The sequence below is a fragment of the Lepidochelys kempii genome, chromosome 24, assembly GCF_965140265.1.
Source record: "Lepidochelys kempii isolate rLepKem1 chromosome 24, rLepKem1.hap2, whole genome shotgun sequence".
Lineage (NCBI taxonomy): Eukaryota > Metazoa > Chordata > Testudines > Cheloniidae > Lepidochelys > Lepidochelys kempii.
Window position 1 is genome coordinate 1,715,377 of NC_133279.1, and position 14,170 is coordinate 1,729,546.

Below are 14,170 nucleotides of genomic sequence, written 5' to 3' on the forward strand. Positions count from 1 at the left end.
GTCTAGTGCAATGGGACCACTAGGTACTACAGTCCTGCAAATAATGATAATACTGGCCTTAGTGGACCTCTGCCTATTGGCACCCGCTGAGGATCTGGCCCCAGCTGTCTTTTCCTAATAGAGGTTCTTTGCCCATCAAATTATCGCCATGAATTAATGTTGAAAGGAGTGTGGGTGTGCGGGGGGCGGGGGGAGACTTCAGGTTTTAGACTCGCCAGTTGCTGCTACAGGTCTCCTGCTCGCCTTTCAGGTTTCTTCAGGAAGATGCTGACCCCACTGGAAGGTGCTGTTGGCACCATCGTCGAAATCTTCCACAAATATTCGTACAATGAGCCTCATCATGACAGGCTCTCCAAGGGGAACTGAAATGCTTGATTCAGAAAGAACTTGGGAACTGGCTGCAGGTGAGTCAGCCCAAGATGGGTTAGCTTGTCCTGTCCAGGGAGGAATGGAGGGACATTTCAGGGGGCAGGTTCTGGGTCAATGGGCCAGATTCTGCTCTAATTACACTGGTGTGGCCCACTTGAAGGCAATTTCGTTCAGAGTCCATAGCTTCAGTGCAGCTAGACTCTATTCCCAGACATTCTTAGGTTAAAAGCAACTCTATTTTAGTATTTCGCCTCTGTCTGCTACCTCCCATCTTTATTCCATTAAAATCCTGACACAGGATGAGATGCTGAACTCCCTGTGAGTCTGGAATAACCTCACTGATGTCAGCAATGCAGCTGAGACCAGAATTTGGCCCCCGGTCCTCGGGCAGTCTTGGGAAGAGGGTGCTCCAGTAAAGATTGCTGGGTTCTGTCTCAGTGTTTGCACCTCTTTTAATTGTAGGATGCTATTGGTCCTGATTCTGCTGTCAGGTACACCGGTGCAAATTAGGAGTAGCTTCAGTAAAGTCAATGGAGTTACAAGAGTGTAAGATTGGAACCAGCCATGCAACAGCTGGGGTCTTTGGGACAGTAACAGTCCCATGGCTTTTACTTGTAGACATCAGCATCCGCCCAAGAGGATTTGGGGGAAATCTTCAGGTTTAGGAGCTTGTTGCATAATTTTCATTTCCAGAGCAGGTCAAAATTTTCCAGATGAAACATTTTTTTAACCGAAAAAGGCCTTTTAAAAAAAACAAAAACAATTTTTTCTTTTCAGAAATGGTTAATGATGCACAAACTTTACATATTTTGCAAACAAGTGATGCTTTTTAAAAAAAATGGAAAACGTGATAACGATGCTCTTGACAATTTTAGTTGATGGCAAAATTAAAGACCAAACTGACACGCAAACCTCCAAATGTCACTATGTTTCACGGGGCTAGTTTTGTATTTTTCAGTCTGGGCTAATCAGCCCTCTTCCTAGAAAGAGTCTGCTGCAATTAATGCCATTTTCCCCCTTCCCACACTTTCTCAACAGAATCCAAATGACCCATATCAACTCCAAGGCATATTTGATGACCTGGACATAAATAAGGATCAGGAGGTTAACTTTAAGGAGTATATGATACTGATAACCACATTGATCATTTGTACCCATGAGAAATTCCACGACAAATAGAAGCACCATCCCCATCCTCCAATGTAACAAGGGAAAGATCTTATAATTTGTAAAGAAGATGAATTGACTAGCACAGATTTCTGTCCACTGTGTTACAGTGAGATGTGAATTATCTGCTTATATGACACATGTAATGACATGGGATAATCATATGAGATAATAAGGCTTCATTAAAGCTCTCAGTTTGTTGTTATTATTTGCACTGCAGTAATGCCTAGAGACGCCAATCAGGATCACGGCTTGGGCATGTCACAGTAATTGACGGTCCTTGTTCCCCTGACTCTGCGAGCTGATTTTCATGATTAGACCCTGTGATGTTATTGACATAAGCTGGGACCGTATCGATCATTGTTGCGACCAAGGTCCTGTAGTGGCACCAAATCTTGTGTAAAGAGGGTCAAATAAGGCGTCTAAGACAAGGTTATGCTTTGCTGGTTGTGATTATGCTCTCTATCTGTGTGCATCATTTTTGTAGTTGAAGTTATGAATATTGGCTCTATACTGTCTGTATTTCAAATGTGTGCTGTGCTTCTGGGTGACACCCCAGACACATTCGTGTCAGCTCTGCCTAGCCTGCTGGGTGGCCCATTAAGGACCATCAGCGATACAACTGACCCACTGAGAGAAGGCAGACAGGCCTGGGGACTCAGCCAGGTGTGCAGGGACCTGCCTATGGACAGAACTCTGAGGTGTTTCCAGGCCATGGAATGGGCAACTTGTCCTTGGGACAAAGAAAGCAGAGACCACATGGCAAGAGACTAGAAAAAGCTGCAGCAGCTCCTCCACCTTGTCTTCAGTCCTGCTTCTGGCCTCTGGAGGGACTTGGCTACAGACGCAAGCTCTGCACAAAGGACTGAATGGCCCCTCCCAGCTGGGGATGTTCTCCAGAGACTTGACTAGAACCTGCAGTTTATTGCATCGCTGCTACAAGCCTGAACCAAGAACTTTGCCATCACTGTGTGTCATTGATTCCATTGAACCCATTCTAGCTCTCATCTCTATCTTTTCCCTTTTATGAATAAATCTTTAGATTTTAGATTCTAAAGGACTGGCAACAGCGTGATTTGTGGGTAAGATCTGATTTGTCTATTGACCTGGGTCTGGGGCTTGGTCCTTTGGGATCGAGAGAACCTTTTTTCTTTTACTGGGGTGTTGGTTTTCATCACCATTTGTCCTCATAACGAGTGACACTGGTGGGGGTACTGGGAAACTGGAGTGTCTGAGGGATTTGCTTGTGTGACTTGAGGTTAGCCAGTGGGGTAAAAGCAAAGTCCTCTCTGTCTGGCTGGGTTGGTTTGCCTTGGTGTGCACAGAAACCCCAGACTTGGGCTGTAACTCCCCTGCTTTGAGCAATGTGTCCTGAATTGGGACTCTCGGTTGTGTCTCACCAGAACCAGCATCTTAACAGACCCGTAGCAACACGCAGAGTCCTGGGGAAATCAGTGGGGTGCAGGGGCTGTCCATGCAGATCAGCTTGCAGAGAAGCTGAATTTGAGACAAGGAATACACGGTTTCCTTGCACTGCATTTCATAGATTCGTGGATGTTGAGGCCAAAAGGGACTAAATAAAGGCCAGTGATTTTGGTGCCTAAATGGGAGTTGAGCTTCTTTGAAAAAAAATCTACCCCAGAATTAACTGGTCCCAATTCACCCAGTATTCAACAACTCCTGAATCCCAGTCTAGTGTCTTGACTGCAAGACACTCTTTCCTCGTCAATATATAGCGATACACACGGAGAGCGTATTCAGCGCTTGGAGGAAAGTCTCTCTATGAATATATCTTTGTGCTGTGGGTGGCTGATGGTGTGCAAACATGCCTGGTTAGACCGGTCGCAAACAGAAAGGCAGAAAAATTCCAGTGAGGAGTGGGAGAGAGCAATTGGAACCGTCCCCTTTCAAACCAGAACATGGCCAGCTACGGCCAGTTGAGGCTTGCTAAGAATGCTGCCTCTCCTGTAAATCTGCGGCTTCCCCACCTTCAGAACACAAAGTGACAAACGCAATTTCCTGAGCACAGCCAGAAATGCTGCAGCTGGTAGTTAGCTGACAAACCTGTTGAGAATTGGGCCCCCTGCCAGCTGTTGAAGGCATCCCATTTGTTTCGGTTGTGAAATTAGCTAGCATTCTTTGGATTCAGAAGACCATTTTGCACTTCTCCAGAGCCTTGGAGCTCAATGCCCCTTACAAACAGTAATAAATTCAGCCTTATGGACTCCCCCTATGCAGTGTTTGGCGTAGCCGTGTTGGTCCCAGGATATTAGAGAGCCAAGATTGAGGAGGAGATCTCTTTTATTGGACCAGCTTTTGTTGGGGAGAGAGACTTGAAGAAGAGCTCTGTGTAAGCTCAAAAGCGTGTCTCTCTCTCCCCAGCAGAAGCTGGTCCAGTAAAAGATCTGGCATCCCCCACTGTGTCTCTCTAAACTCCCTTCTGACATTTGGGCAATTGAATTCAAGGACAAAAGCTCCACTTGGGTTGCTTATTCTATAACTGTTTTCTGCAGGGGTTCTTGGACCTTCTGCTACAGCAACGGGTGCTGGCCTCCGTCAGAGACAGGCTCCTGGGTGGGAAGGACCCACTGGGCCAATCCAGTCTGGCTATTCCTATGGTCCTCCATAAGGAAGCCTTATTGTCCCTATTTTACCAGTCCAAGGCCCAGAGAGATGCAAAGTGTTGGGTGCCCCCCGAGAGATGCTGATCTCTCTCTATTCCCAGTGCCCCAATGGGAACTGAGCGGGCTTGGCATTTTTTGCAGGATCATGCCATAAAAAGGCCTGGTTTTCTGAAGGGGTGGGCACCCACAACTGCAGCTTGAACCCCTGGGAGTCAGCCTCTCTCAAGCCAGTGTTTCCAAAAGTGGCTTCTGGTTTCGCATGCCTTGGGTTTTGGACACTCCACTTGAGACCCCTTCAGCGTGATTTATGGGAGTGCCAGTTGAAGTCAACGGGAGCTCCAGGTGCTCTGAAAATCAGGCCCTAGGAGCTAGATTTTCAAAAGAGCTCGGGGCTGAGATTAGCTAATGGTCAGCACCCACAATCAGGGCCAGCTAGGAGCCCCAGGCACGGATCAGGACTCCATCGCGCTAGGAGCTGTACAAACAGAACAAGAGGCCAAAAACAGAAGCACCCATCATTAGAGGCCTCTTAAATATTTTGGCCTGAGTGACTTGCTTAAGGCAGCAGAGTTAGGAATAGAACCCAAGTCTACTGACTTAACTACAAGTCAACCCTTCCTCCTCCCCTACTGAGAGGGAGAATCATACCTGGGATCAAGCCCCCTTAACGAGATCTTGTGAAACAAACAGCACTGGGCTGGGTGCACATACCGCCGCCCTCCGGATGTGTTGAGGGGACCGTTTCCTTTCCGGCACAGAGATCAGAATTAAACCTCGGTGGACGGGATGTGGCAATAAATCAGAAAAACCAGCCAGTCATTGCCGGCTTGCAGCAAATGAACGAGAGTGCACTAAAGTTACGCCTGAGGGTGAAGAGAAATAGGGTGGTTATATTGTGTAACGGGGAGCAAACGCTACCATTTACTGTAATGACACTTCACTAACACAGATAATTTGTGGATGGCATTTACGAGGTCAAACGCTCTGAAAACGGAATAACCAGGCAGCAAACAGCCTTATAGCTACAGAATGGAAATCCGGGAAACTGCAGCGAAGGAATATATAGCATTAGTGCAAACCATGGCATGGTGATCCTGGACAATGTAGGTCCAGATTCACAGCTGATGTAAACCAGCATAATGACGCTGATTTACATCCACTGAGCATGAATCTGTGAAGAAGGCTGGTCTTATGGATAAGGCACCTGGCTGCCTGCTCAGGGGTCGTGGGGTCTTTTCCTGGCTCTGCTGCAGACTCTCTATGACTGTGGGCATGTCTCTTTCTCTCATCTGTAAAAAAGGGGACACTGCCCCTTCCACCCTTTGGACTGCTAGCACTTTGAGGCAGGGGCTGTCCCACTCTGGATCTGCGCCCAGCATAATGGGGCCCCAAACTCAGGCTAGGTGCTGCCAGGTGATGACATTCAGAATCACAATCTTTATTCGAGTCCTCAGCAAAGGGGCGTTGAGAGTCACTCCAGCTGCGATCCATCGCAGTCCCTCTTCTTTCTTAGAGCTGCTTTGTGCTACTCCACCGCTGCAGCGTGGCCTTCGCAACCGTCTACTGGCCCTGGGAGGCTCACCGTCCTACAGGGAGATCCCTGATGGTGTCAAACCACCATAGCAGCTCAGACATCCGCAGGCTGCTCAGGAATGGCTTGGCTCAGACCCAGCCCAGGAGGCAGGAGAGGGCTTGCAGACATTATTTCTTTTTGCATGCTGTGATTGACAGCAGCTATGATCATGAAGCTGATTTTACAGAAATGGAAAAGTAAACTCAATGCACAGAATAAAGCAACAACTCTCTGACTTAGCAGCCCAGGAAAGGATCACCCGCCAGGAGGTCCATGACTTACGGTGACACTGGTCACTGTCCATCACTGCAGAGAGGGGATGATGGCTGGGAAGTTAGCAAATTGCACTTACACCAGATACTAATGCAATTAAAGGTGTTACAGTGAAACAAGCCAATGTGCAGCTCCGTTTAGTGGACAACATACTGCATAGCTCCATTTAGCAGAGCCCTTGCAATTATCATTCCAAAGCGGGTGAAAATAAAAACACGTGTGAAAGCCAAGTTAATCCACAGTGAAAACTTTTTGAAATAAGGCCACCAGAAAATCTTGCTTCGCTTTTGATCTGAGATCCCTCCAGGGTAGTGTCACGGTCTCGTCTCTGCATACAGTGGAGTATTGACAGCTTGAAAAATCACACTGAGCAAGGAAACTCCTTTTGGAAAGTAGAAGTAAACTTTTCAACTCCTCCTGGCTGCTGAGGATTGGAAATGCAGTTCGGGTCAGGGAGAAATCACCGGTAAATTAGAATTATTATTGGTTGTTGTAAATCAGCAACGCTCCATTGAAGTCAATGGGGCTAGGCCAATTTGAAAAAGGCTAAGAATAATATGGGCCAATCACCATTTGTGCATCGGGCCCATGTTATTATTTATATACAGTAAAACCTAGGGGCCGCAACTGACACCTTGCGAGGTGCTGCCATGCACATAAGAGAATCCCTGCCCCAAAGAGCTTATAAACTAAATAGACAAATCCACCAAACTGTGGAAGAAAGGCCGAACGGTTATCCTCATGTCACAGGTGGGGAAACTGAGCCATAGAGAGAGCAAAGGACTTACCCAGAGATGGAACCGGGCCCTGGACCTTCTGGATATTACCCCAGCATCTTAATGACAAGACTGTCCATCCTGGATGGACAGCAGCCCACACATCAACAAAGGGGGCTAAATCTAGAGGGGATGTGTAAGTTGCTGCCAGTTAGATCCCTTGCTCTTACTTAGGGCCTGGTACAAAGCCAACTGAAGTCAATGGAAAGACTCACCTCAATGGATCTGACCTTTGGGCTCCTTTGGACTGAAACTTTCAGGTGTAAGGGAGTCACAGTGTGTTACCCCTCCATGTCAGGTCCCCTCAGAAGAGGATGCAAGTTGCTGCAGTTTGAACTTCTTTGCATCAGGGCCCTCTGAACACCTTAAGCAACGTGAGGGGATATACAGAGAACTGACCAGAATCAGTGCAGCAGGAAACATTTAATTATCAGGCAGTGCAGCGCACGTACAGAAATTCTCCCAGCCCAAGGGCTCCTGACGCCCCTTGGATTGTTTTTTTTGGTGGGTCAGGTAAATCTAGTTTTAATAAGTTTGGTCTCAACTTTTAATCTCTCACAGAAGAAACCTAGAGGCTAAGAAATAAATCGGCTGCCTAGCGAAGGTATTTATAGCCCCAGTAACTAGCACATAGGCAATGGGTGCCCATTATTCATTTCAAGATGCTGAGTACCCAGCAGCTGTGAATGACTTCCGTGCAAGCTGTAGGATACACAGCAGAGCAAACCCCACAACTCTTACTGGTAGACAACCACACCTGCATACTGGTATGTCTTCAACTCCAGGCTGCCCTGCAGGCTTTAACTCGAGCTGCTAACCTGAGGTATAAGCTGAGTTGCTGAGTCTTCACTGCCATTTTAACTCAAGTTACGCACACACTTTGTGTTTGTGTGCAGGGTAGACGTACCCTAAGATGACTGGGCAAAGGCTCCATCGCGGGATGGGATGGACGAATTTGCTGCATCATGGTCATTTCTTTTCCTAGTCAGAGATTTCTGTTACCTCCTTCCCCAACAGAAATGAAATGCTATCTCCAAAGACCTGGACAGCAACAAAGACCAACAGCTCTGCTCCAATGAGTTTATGGTCATGATCGCTAGACTGACTGTGGCTAGCCATGAAGGCATCCTCCAGGAAGAAAACCTCTGAGCCCTTAGAACTCCCCAAACCCCAGGAGCGGTTTCCTTTTGCTGCCTTAGAACGACAGAGCATGGCGTGAGGAGCGAAGCGGAATGGGACGAGAAAACATAGGTGTGGGTGATGTGAGCTGCGGCGGGAAGATAATAAGCAGCCCCTTGACAATTCTCTCAGCCTCTTCATGGCAATTTCTACTAGGGCAACTCCGTCCACCTTCCAGTTCTCCTGAAATTTCTAGATTTCCCCATGTTATAACCACAGCATACGAGACATTTGCCTTTATCTTCCCTGTGCTTTCCCTGCTGCTCTGTCTCTGGGGCTGGGGTCAGTATATGAGAGGAGACTAAAGGAGCTTGCTTGCTTAGCCTGGGGACACAGAGGGTGGTGGTGGGGAACTGACTGCTCTCTGTAAATATAGAAACACCAGGGAGGCAGAAGAGCTAGTTAAGCTTAAGGCAGTTCAGGATAAACTTGCCATGAAAAATGCAGGCTTGTGCATTGTTGTGGCCTACATCCCTGGAACCACATTGGATTATAAACATGGTCCAGCCTGATGGCTGATGCTCAGTGCAGCAAAGGATGGGGTGGGGGGGCTCTGAGCCAGCTCTCCACCTCCCAGCTCCTGGGACCATCAAGGGCTGAAGCAGCTCCCGATGTAACTATAGCCATCCCAGGGACGTCCGTGCCCACTAAGGACTGGGCAGAACGCCATGCCCACCTTTGTCCCCCTCCAACTTGCCCCTGTATAGAAGGGAGGGGCAGGTGATGTACACTGGCCACGAGGGTATTGCACAGCATCCAAAGGTCCACCTAGATCAGAAGATGCCCCTTTAGAGCAGCTTTCTCTCTTCTTTGTTGGATCTTAAGCAGCATTTGAAGATGACCGGTTCTTCCTTCTCTCCATTCCTCCCTCCTTCCATCCACCCAGTCACTCCTCCATCTGTCTATCCCGTGGTTGCGTTTTTGACTCACCCTTTACCACTATATCTAAGCACCATTAAGACACTTTTGAACCCAGGTGCCTCTCATCCCTGGGCCCTCCACTTTCTATGCGGCCACACTGCTCCGCTTGGCTGGGAGGTGATGAAAACCGACTTCCTGGAGGTGCCGGGGGATGCACAGTCTGTTCCAATGACCCTGGTGGGTCCGGGAAGGAACCCAGGGAATGAGCGAAGGGAGGCTGAGGGAAGGCTGCAGGACATTGCGTTTTAATGGAGATAGAAAAGATGCTGAAGCCACTTGACAATTCCCCGGCTTGATCACGCCACGCCGGGCACATCCAGCCTGGCTACAAAATGCTCCCTGGACAGTGCCGACGCTGGCCTCAGCCCCAGTCAGTGAGGGAGTTGCGGGGAGCTAGAGCTTCCCGAGGGCTGATATCGTGGGGATGATGGCTGCTGTAGGACACCCTCAGACAGGCCAACCCAGCCGTGTCATTAGCAAGAATAAATGCACACATGGAGCCCAAACGAGGAGCCACAGACTGTCCCCCCCTTCTCCAGTTGCTCCAGATACTCTGGGCATCTTCCTCCCCAGCCTAGAGACAGAGACAAGATTCCCCAGTGATGGGGGTCAGCCTGGTCCAGTGGGAGGGGCAGTAAACTAAGACTCAGGGGAACTGAGTCCTGTTCCAAACTCTGCCAGTGAGCTGGCGGGCCGCCTTGGGCAGTCACGTCCCCTCAGTTTGCCCTCTCCCCCCCTTTGTCTAGCTAGACTGTAAGCTCTTTAGAGCAGGGTTTGTCTCTCGCTGTGCGTCTGTGCAGCGTCTGGCACCATGGGGCCCTGAGCTCTGCTGGGCATCTTAGTGCTACTGAAATCTAAAGAAGGAACACTCGCAGGTGAAGACCCAGGCATGCACTTCTCTGTATTCACAAGTATTTCCACTAACACCCCATGCTGTTTTGAAAACTGAATAATATGGTTCCAAGAAATTGCAGGGGCCCAAACTCGACCCGTTACTTAGACCTGCTCTCACCATCCCACAGCCCCCTCAGCCATCTAAGTGTGCTCTTTGATGCCTTCTGAAAGAGAGAGAACACAGGCCGCATCAATTGTTGCGACATTTAGTCACAAGCAGGAAGTGGTGGCGGCAGAAAGGGTGGGGGACACAGCTCTGGATTCTCTGAACAACAACACTGCCCGGTGTGCCAAGCCCAAAGCATCTGAAGTTGCAGGAAAAGCCACAGGAATTCCATTTAAGGAACTGCATGAAACCCTTAGGCAACGCCTGGGTGTGTAACGGCGCTGTACTGAAATCAGGTGAGATAGAAGGATTTCGCAAGCGGGGGATGGAGCAGAGTGCTGGACAGACTATAAAAGGGGACGCCCTCCTGCCCCTCCTCATTCCACCTTCTTTCTTGCTCTTGGTTCTTTCTTGCTCTTCCCTTGCACAAAATGAGCCAGGTGAGTCCAAGTGTAACAGGTTCCCTGAATTTCCTGTCTCACGTTAATGTTCTCTTTGGAAGTGTGCAGCTTAAGGGGAAGGACGAGGACTTTTCCTACGTATAGGCTGAGTCTTAGCAGCCCATTTCTTCCTGCCTTATCTGTGAGTATGACTCCTAAATGCAGCTAACCGGTGCAATATCTGGAAGCACTTTCAGACCTCGCTTGGCTGCTCCATGTCCTGTTGATGAAGGCCTGGCTCACTGGGAACGCTGTCTTGCCAGTTGAGTTTGCATGCATCTAATTTTGGATGCATCTTGGCAACGAGCTATTTCGGGAGCCTCAGTTTTTGACCGCCCAGTGGGAGGCATTTTAAGAGCAGGGCAGTTGCTCAAGCACTGCCTGAAAATCAGGTCCATTAAGGTTTCTTCCAGTTGGGCTTCTCTAAAATTCAGCCCAATCGTTTCCCTTTCAGGTTAGCCAGACGCTGATCAAGGAGGAATTTTCTGAGCTGGAAAAAGCAATTGAGACAATCATCAACATTTTCCACCAATATTCGGTACGCATCGGGCACTGGGACACCCTGGCCAAGAAAGAGCTGAAGCAGCTGATTGACAGGCATCTTGTGAACTTCCTGAAGGTGAGTGAAGTCAGTGCGGCTTAACTTGTACTCTGCATGGGCCAGATCTTCCACTGAGGATCTGGCCCAGGTTCTGCAAAGCTGAGTGTGCCCAGAGACTGAATTTAACTAGATCAGGGTGGGGACAATTTTCCAGCACTTCTTGGTCTGTAGAAATGGAATGGGGCTCAGATCCTTTCACCTCCTCTCTCTATTCACCCCAAATTCCAGGTGTTTTACTTTCATTCATTGACTGCAGTTTTGCAAAGGAATCTGGCGAGATCTGGGACATGTGCCACAGGGTCTAAAGCTGTTGAATTTAGGAACGTCAGAAGCAGAGTGTTTTGCTCTGGTTTATGTTTTAACAGCAGCTGTCTCACAACAGGAAAATGGGTGCAGTTTTGCTGCAGAGAGTCTCTCTCGGCTTGTAAAGCCCTCCTCACTGCGGTATCTGAACATCTTGGAAGGGCTTTTTGGGAACTATAGCGCGCCAGTAAACATTTGATGCCAGCCTGGCAGTAGATAATCACTCTTGTGCTCTGTACTGTGTTTACTTCTGCTGTCTCCTTCCCCTCCCGCAGTGTATTCCAAACTCCTTTTCTACACACCGATCTCGAAAGTCCTGTTCAGGATGATCACACTGATCACGTGCTCTATGTTGGAGCAGCCCTCCTGGCCCATGACCCTTGGCCAGCTGGCATTTCCTCCCTTTCTGCAATATAGCCTAGTGGGCAGGGCACTGGACAGGGTTCAGGTGACCTCGGTTCGCCTCCTAGCTCTGCTGGTGACCTTGGGCAACTCCCTGCTTGCTCTGTGCCTCAGTTTCCCCCGAGGAAAATGACACTGGCCTCCTTTGTAAAGCACTCCAAAATCTAAAAATAATAAGAGTGAGGCTATTATTTGATTTTTCTCCCCTGAGAACAAAGCAGGGCCATTCTAGTCTGTAATCAGGAGTGAGCCCATCAGGGGAAGGGCAAGAGGCACTCAGTGTTTAAGGACCCAGTTAACTGGTGGGGTGGGAGATGAAAAGTGGGCGCTACAAACCTGAATGCTGAATACAAACGCCAAGCTCTGCTGCCATGGTTTGAAGCTGTAGACCGCAGTGTACTTTACCTAAGGGGTAGGGAGCATTATCCGCGGGGGGCAACCGAAGGGCAGAGCAGGCAGAAATAGGCTCCCGCTCCTGTAACCTAGTAACCGGGCTGCATGGTCACCGAAAGAAGTCTGGCCCTCAGAACAGGCACATGGCCAGCCTGGCTTAGCCCAGCGGTCCCTCTCATTCATGCCCCGGTCTCTGAGGCAAGTGCAGGCGGGTGCTGGTGGGGCTGTCGGGTGGAGAGCTTCCTGCCTCATCCTCGGGCCTCGTGTGGCGAGGAGCCAGCGGCAATTAACACCACTTCCCTCCTCCCCCATTTCCCTGCAGACACGGAAGGACCATTCGGCCATCGACAGCCTGTTCAAGGAACTGGACAAAAACAAAGACCAGCAGCTCAGCTTTGGGGAGTTCATGATCCTGATCACCCGGGTGACCATCGCCACCCATGAGCACATCCACCAGGAAGAGGGGGGCCAGCAGCAACAACAGCATCAGCACTAAGCTCAGGCTGCTGAAGCCTGAGGCCGGGGCCACACGCATCGAGACAGGAGCTGAGCGCGGCTGAGACTCCCCCTGGGTGGGGTCTGACGATCCGGCCATGAGACAATAAAGATTTGCTGTAAAGTTCTCAGAGTTTGTTTGCCTTTGATTTGTGTTTGCCTGGGAGGCTGGCACCATGTGCCAGCTGGTGCCCCCTGGCAGGGCTCTCAGAGTTATTCTGTTTTTCTAAAATACTCTGGTCCAGCATGTTGGGTCTTGTGCTTTCTGGGGTGGGGGAGGGAGTTTCTGCTTTCAAAATCCCGGAAGCAGAGGAAACCGAGAGACATTTGGGGGCGGGGGTGGGGGGGGTGCATCTATCTGTCTGTAGAAGACAGAGTGCGTGAAGAAAGAGGTGCATTTCAACAAAAGACGTAAGATAATGAAACATATTCAGATGGATCCCGTTTTCATCCTACATCTCATACAAGGTGGTCACTCAGATATCCACCACCAGGGGTCCATGGGCAGAACATCTCCTGTATCAATGGCAAAATATATAATAATCAAAACATATAATATATCCATGACAAGGTGTAGCAATGGACAAAATGTGTGTCTATGCAAAGGAATATAATGGGCAAAACATATAAGGGCAGATCCCAGCTGCTGTAAAATGTCCTAGCTTCACTGATTTCAGCTGAGGATCTGTCCTATGTACATCTATGAAAAGGAATATCGTGGGCAAAACATACACAGCATGTCCATGATGGGGAATAACACGTGGAAACCATCGCACATGTCCATTGCAAGGTATAAGAATGGACAAGGTGTGTAATGTATCCAAACCAAGAATCTAATGGCATACAGTGAAATTCTGGCCCCACTGAACTCCATTGACTTCAAGGGGCGAGGATCCACACAGAGTATACCCACAATGAGAAATGTAATAAGCAAAATATCTGCAGGCTAAGGTGTAATAATGGGGAAAACTTGCACCCATGAAAAGGAATCTCCCTGGGCAAACCTTAGCTATTTAGGTCTTAATCCCTGCTGAATGGCTGGGAACCCACTCCACTCTGCCAGCAGTCCCTCTCCCCACCATACCGAGTCTGTGCAGTAGCCCTTTGTCTGGGGGGAAGTGGTCAAGATGGTTAAGGTTTATACTCAGTGTGGATTTCTTGGGACACGCTCGCCCTACGGACGGCAGCAAACAGAAAGGGCAGCTCTGGGGTCTCCCTCTGTTGCCTGGATGTGGAGTGCTTGCCCATTCCTCCGGTCCCACGGCAGACCAAAATTACATTGTGGCTACTGGCAATACGTGTTACACAGGTTTAATTGACTCCATAGCAACATATCCCAGAAAGCCCAAGTGTCATAGTCAGTGGCCAGTGTGTAGTTACTGCCTGTCTAAAAAGTCCCCTGCACTTTTGCTGGGGTACATTATTCGCCTTTGCTTCCTGTCCTAATCCTGCGGGTAACATTTCTGCGGCGGTGAGCAGCGGGTGCGTTTGACCTCGGGGGCGGCTGCACTGCAGGGGTAGGCGGAGTGATTCCTGGCTATTGTCCATGGAGACAGAAGGGGAACTGGAGATGGAAAGGGCTCGGAGGCCTCTTTATAATTCACTGTGAGTGAAATTCACCCCGAGGGGTAAGAGGGCGCACAGCCCTCGTGTT

The 14,170-nt window shown here is 49.2% G+C and overlaps 2 protein-coding genes across 3 annotated transcripts in view; one reads left to right on the top strand and one right to left on the bottom strand.

Moving 5' to 3' along the window:
• Positions 1-299, bottom strand: part of INTS3 (integrator complex subunit 3) — a 51,120-nt gene extending 50,821 nt beyond the window's left edge. The window contains exon 1 of the mRNA XM_073323475.1: positions 273-299. Within this exon, the coding sequence (XP_073179576.1) occupies positions 273-299 (27 nt within the window). The remainder of the gene's footprint in view (positions 1-272) is intronic.
• Positions 300-10,242: 9,943 nt separating this feature from the next.
• On the top strand, positions 10,243-12,643 carry LOC140902698 (protein S100-A12-like). 2 transcript variants are annotated; one of them, XM_073323048.1, is made up of 3 exons: positions 10,243-10,322; positions 10,777-10,941; positions 12,344-12,643. In XM_073323048.1, exons 1-3 carry the CDS (start codon positions 10,314-10,316, stop codon positions 12,515-12,517), a joined length of 348 nt encoding a protein of 115 aa, XP_073179149.1. In that variant the 5' UTR covers positions 10,243-10,313; the 3' UTR covers positions 12,518-12,643. The 2 variants fall into 2 exon arrangements, with proteins under 2 accessions (XP_073179149.1, XP_073179148.1); XM_073323047.1 differs by lacking the exon at positions 10,243-10,322 and adding an exon at positions 10,346-10,464.
• The last annotated feature ends 1,527 nt before the right edge of the window (positions 12,644-14,170 follow it).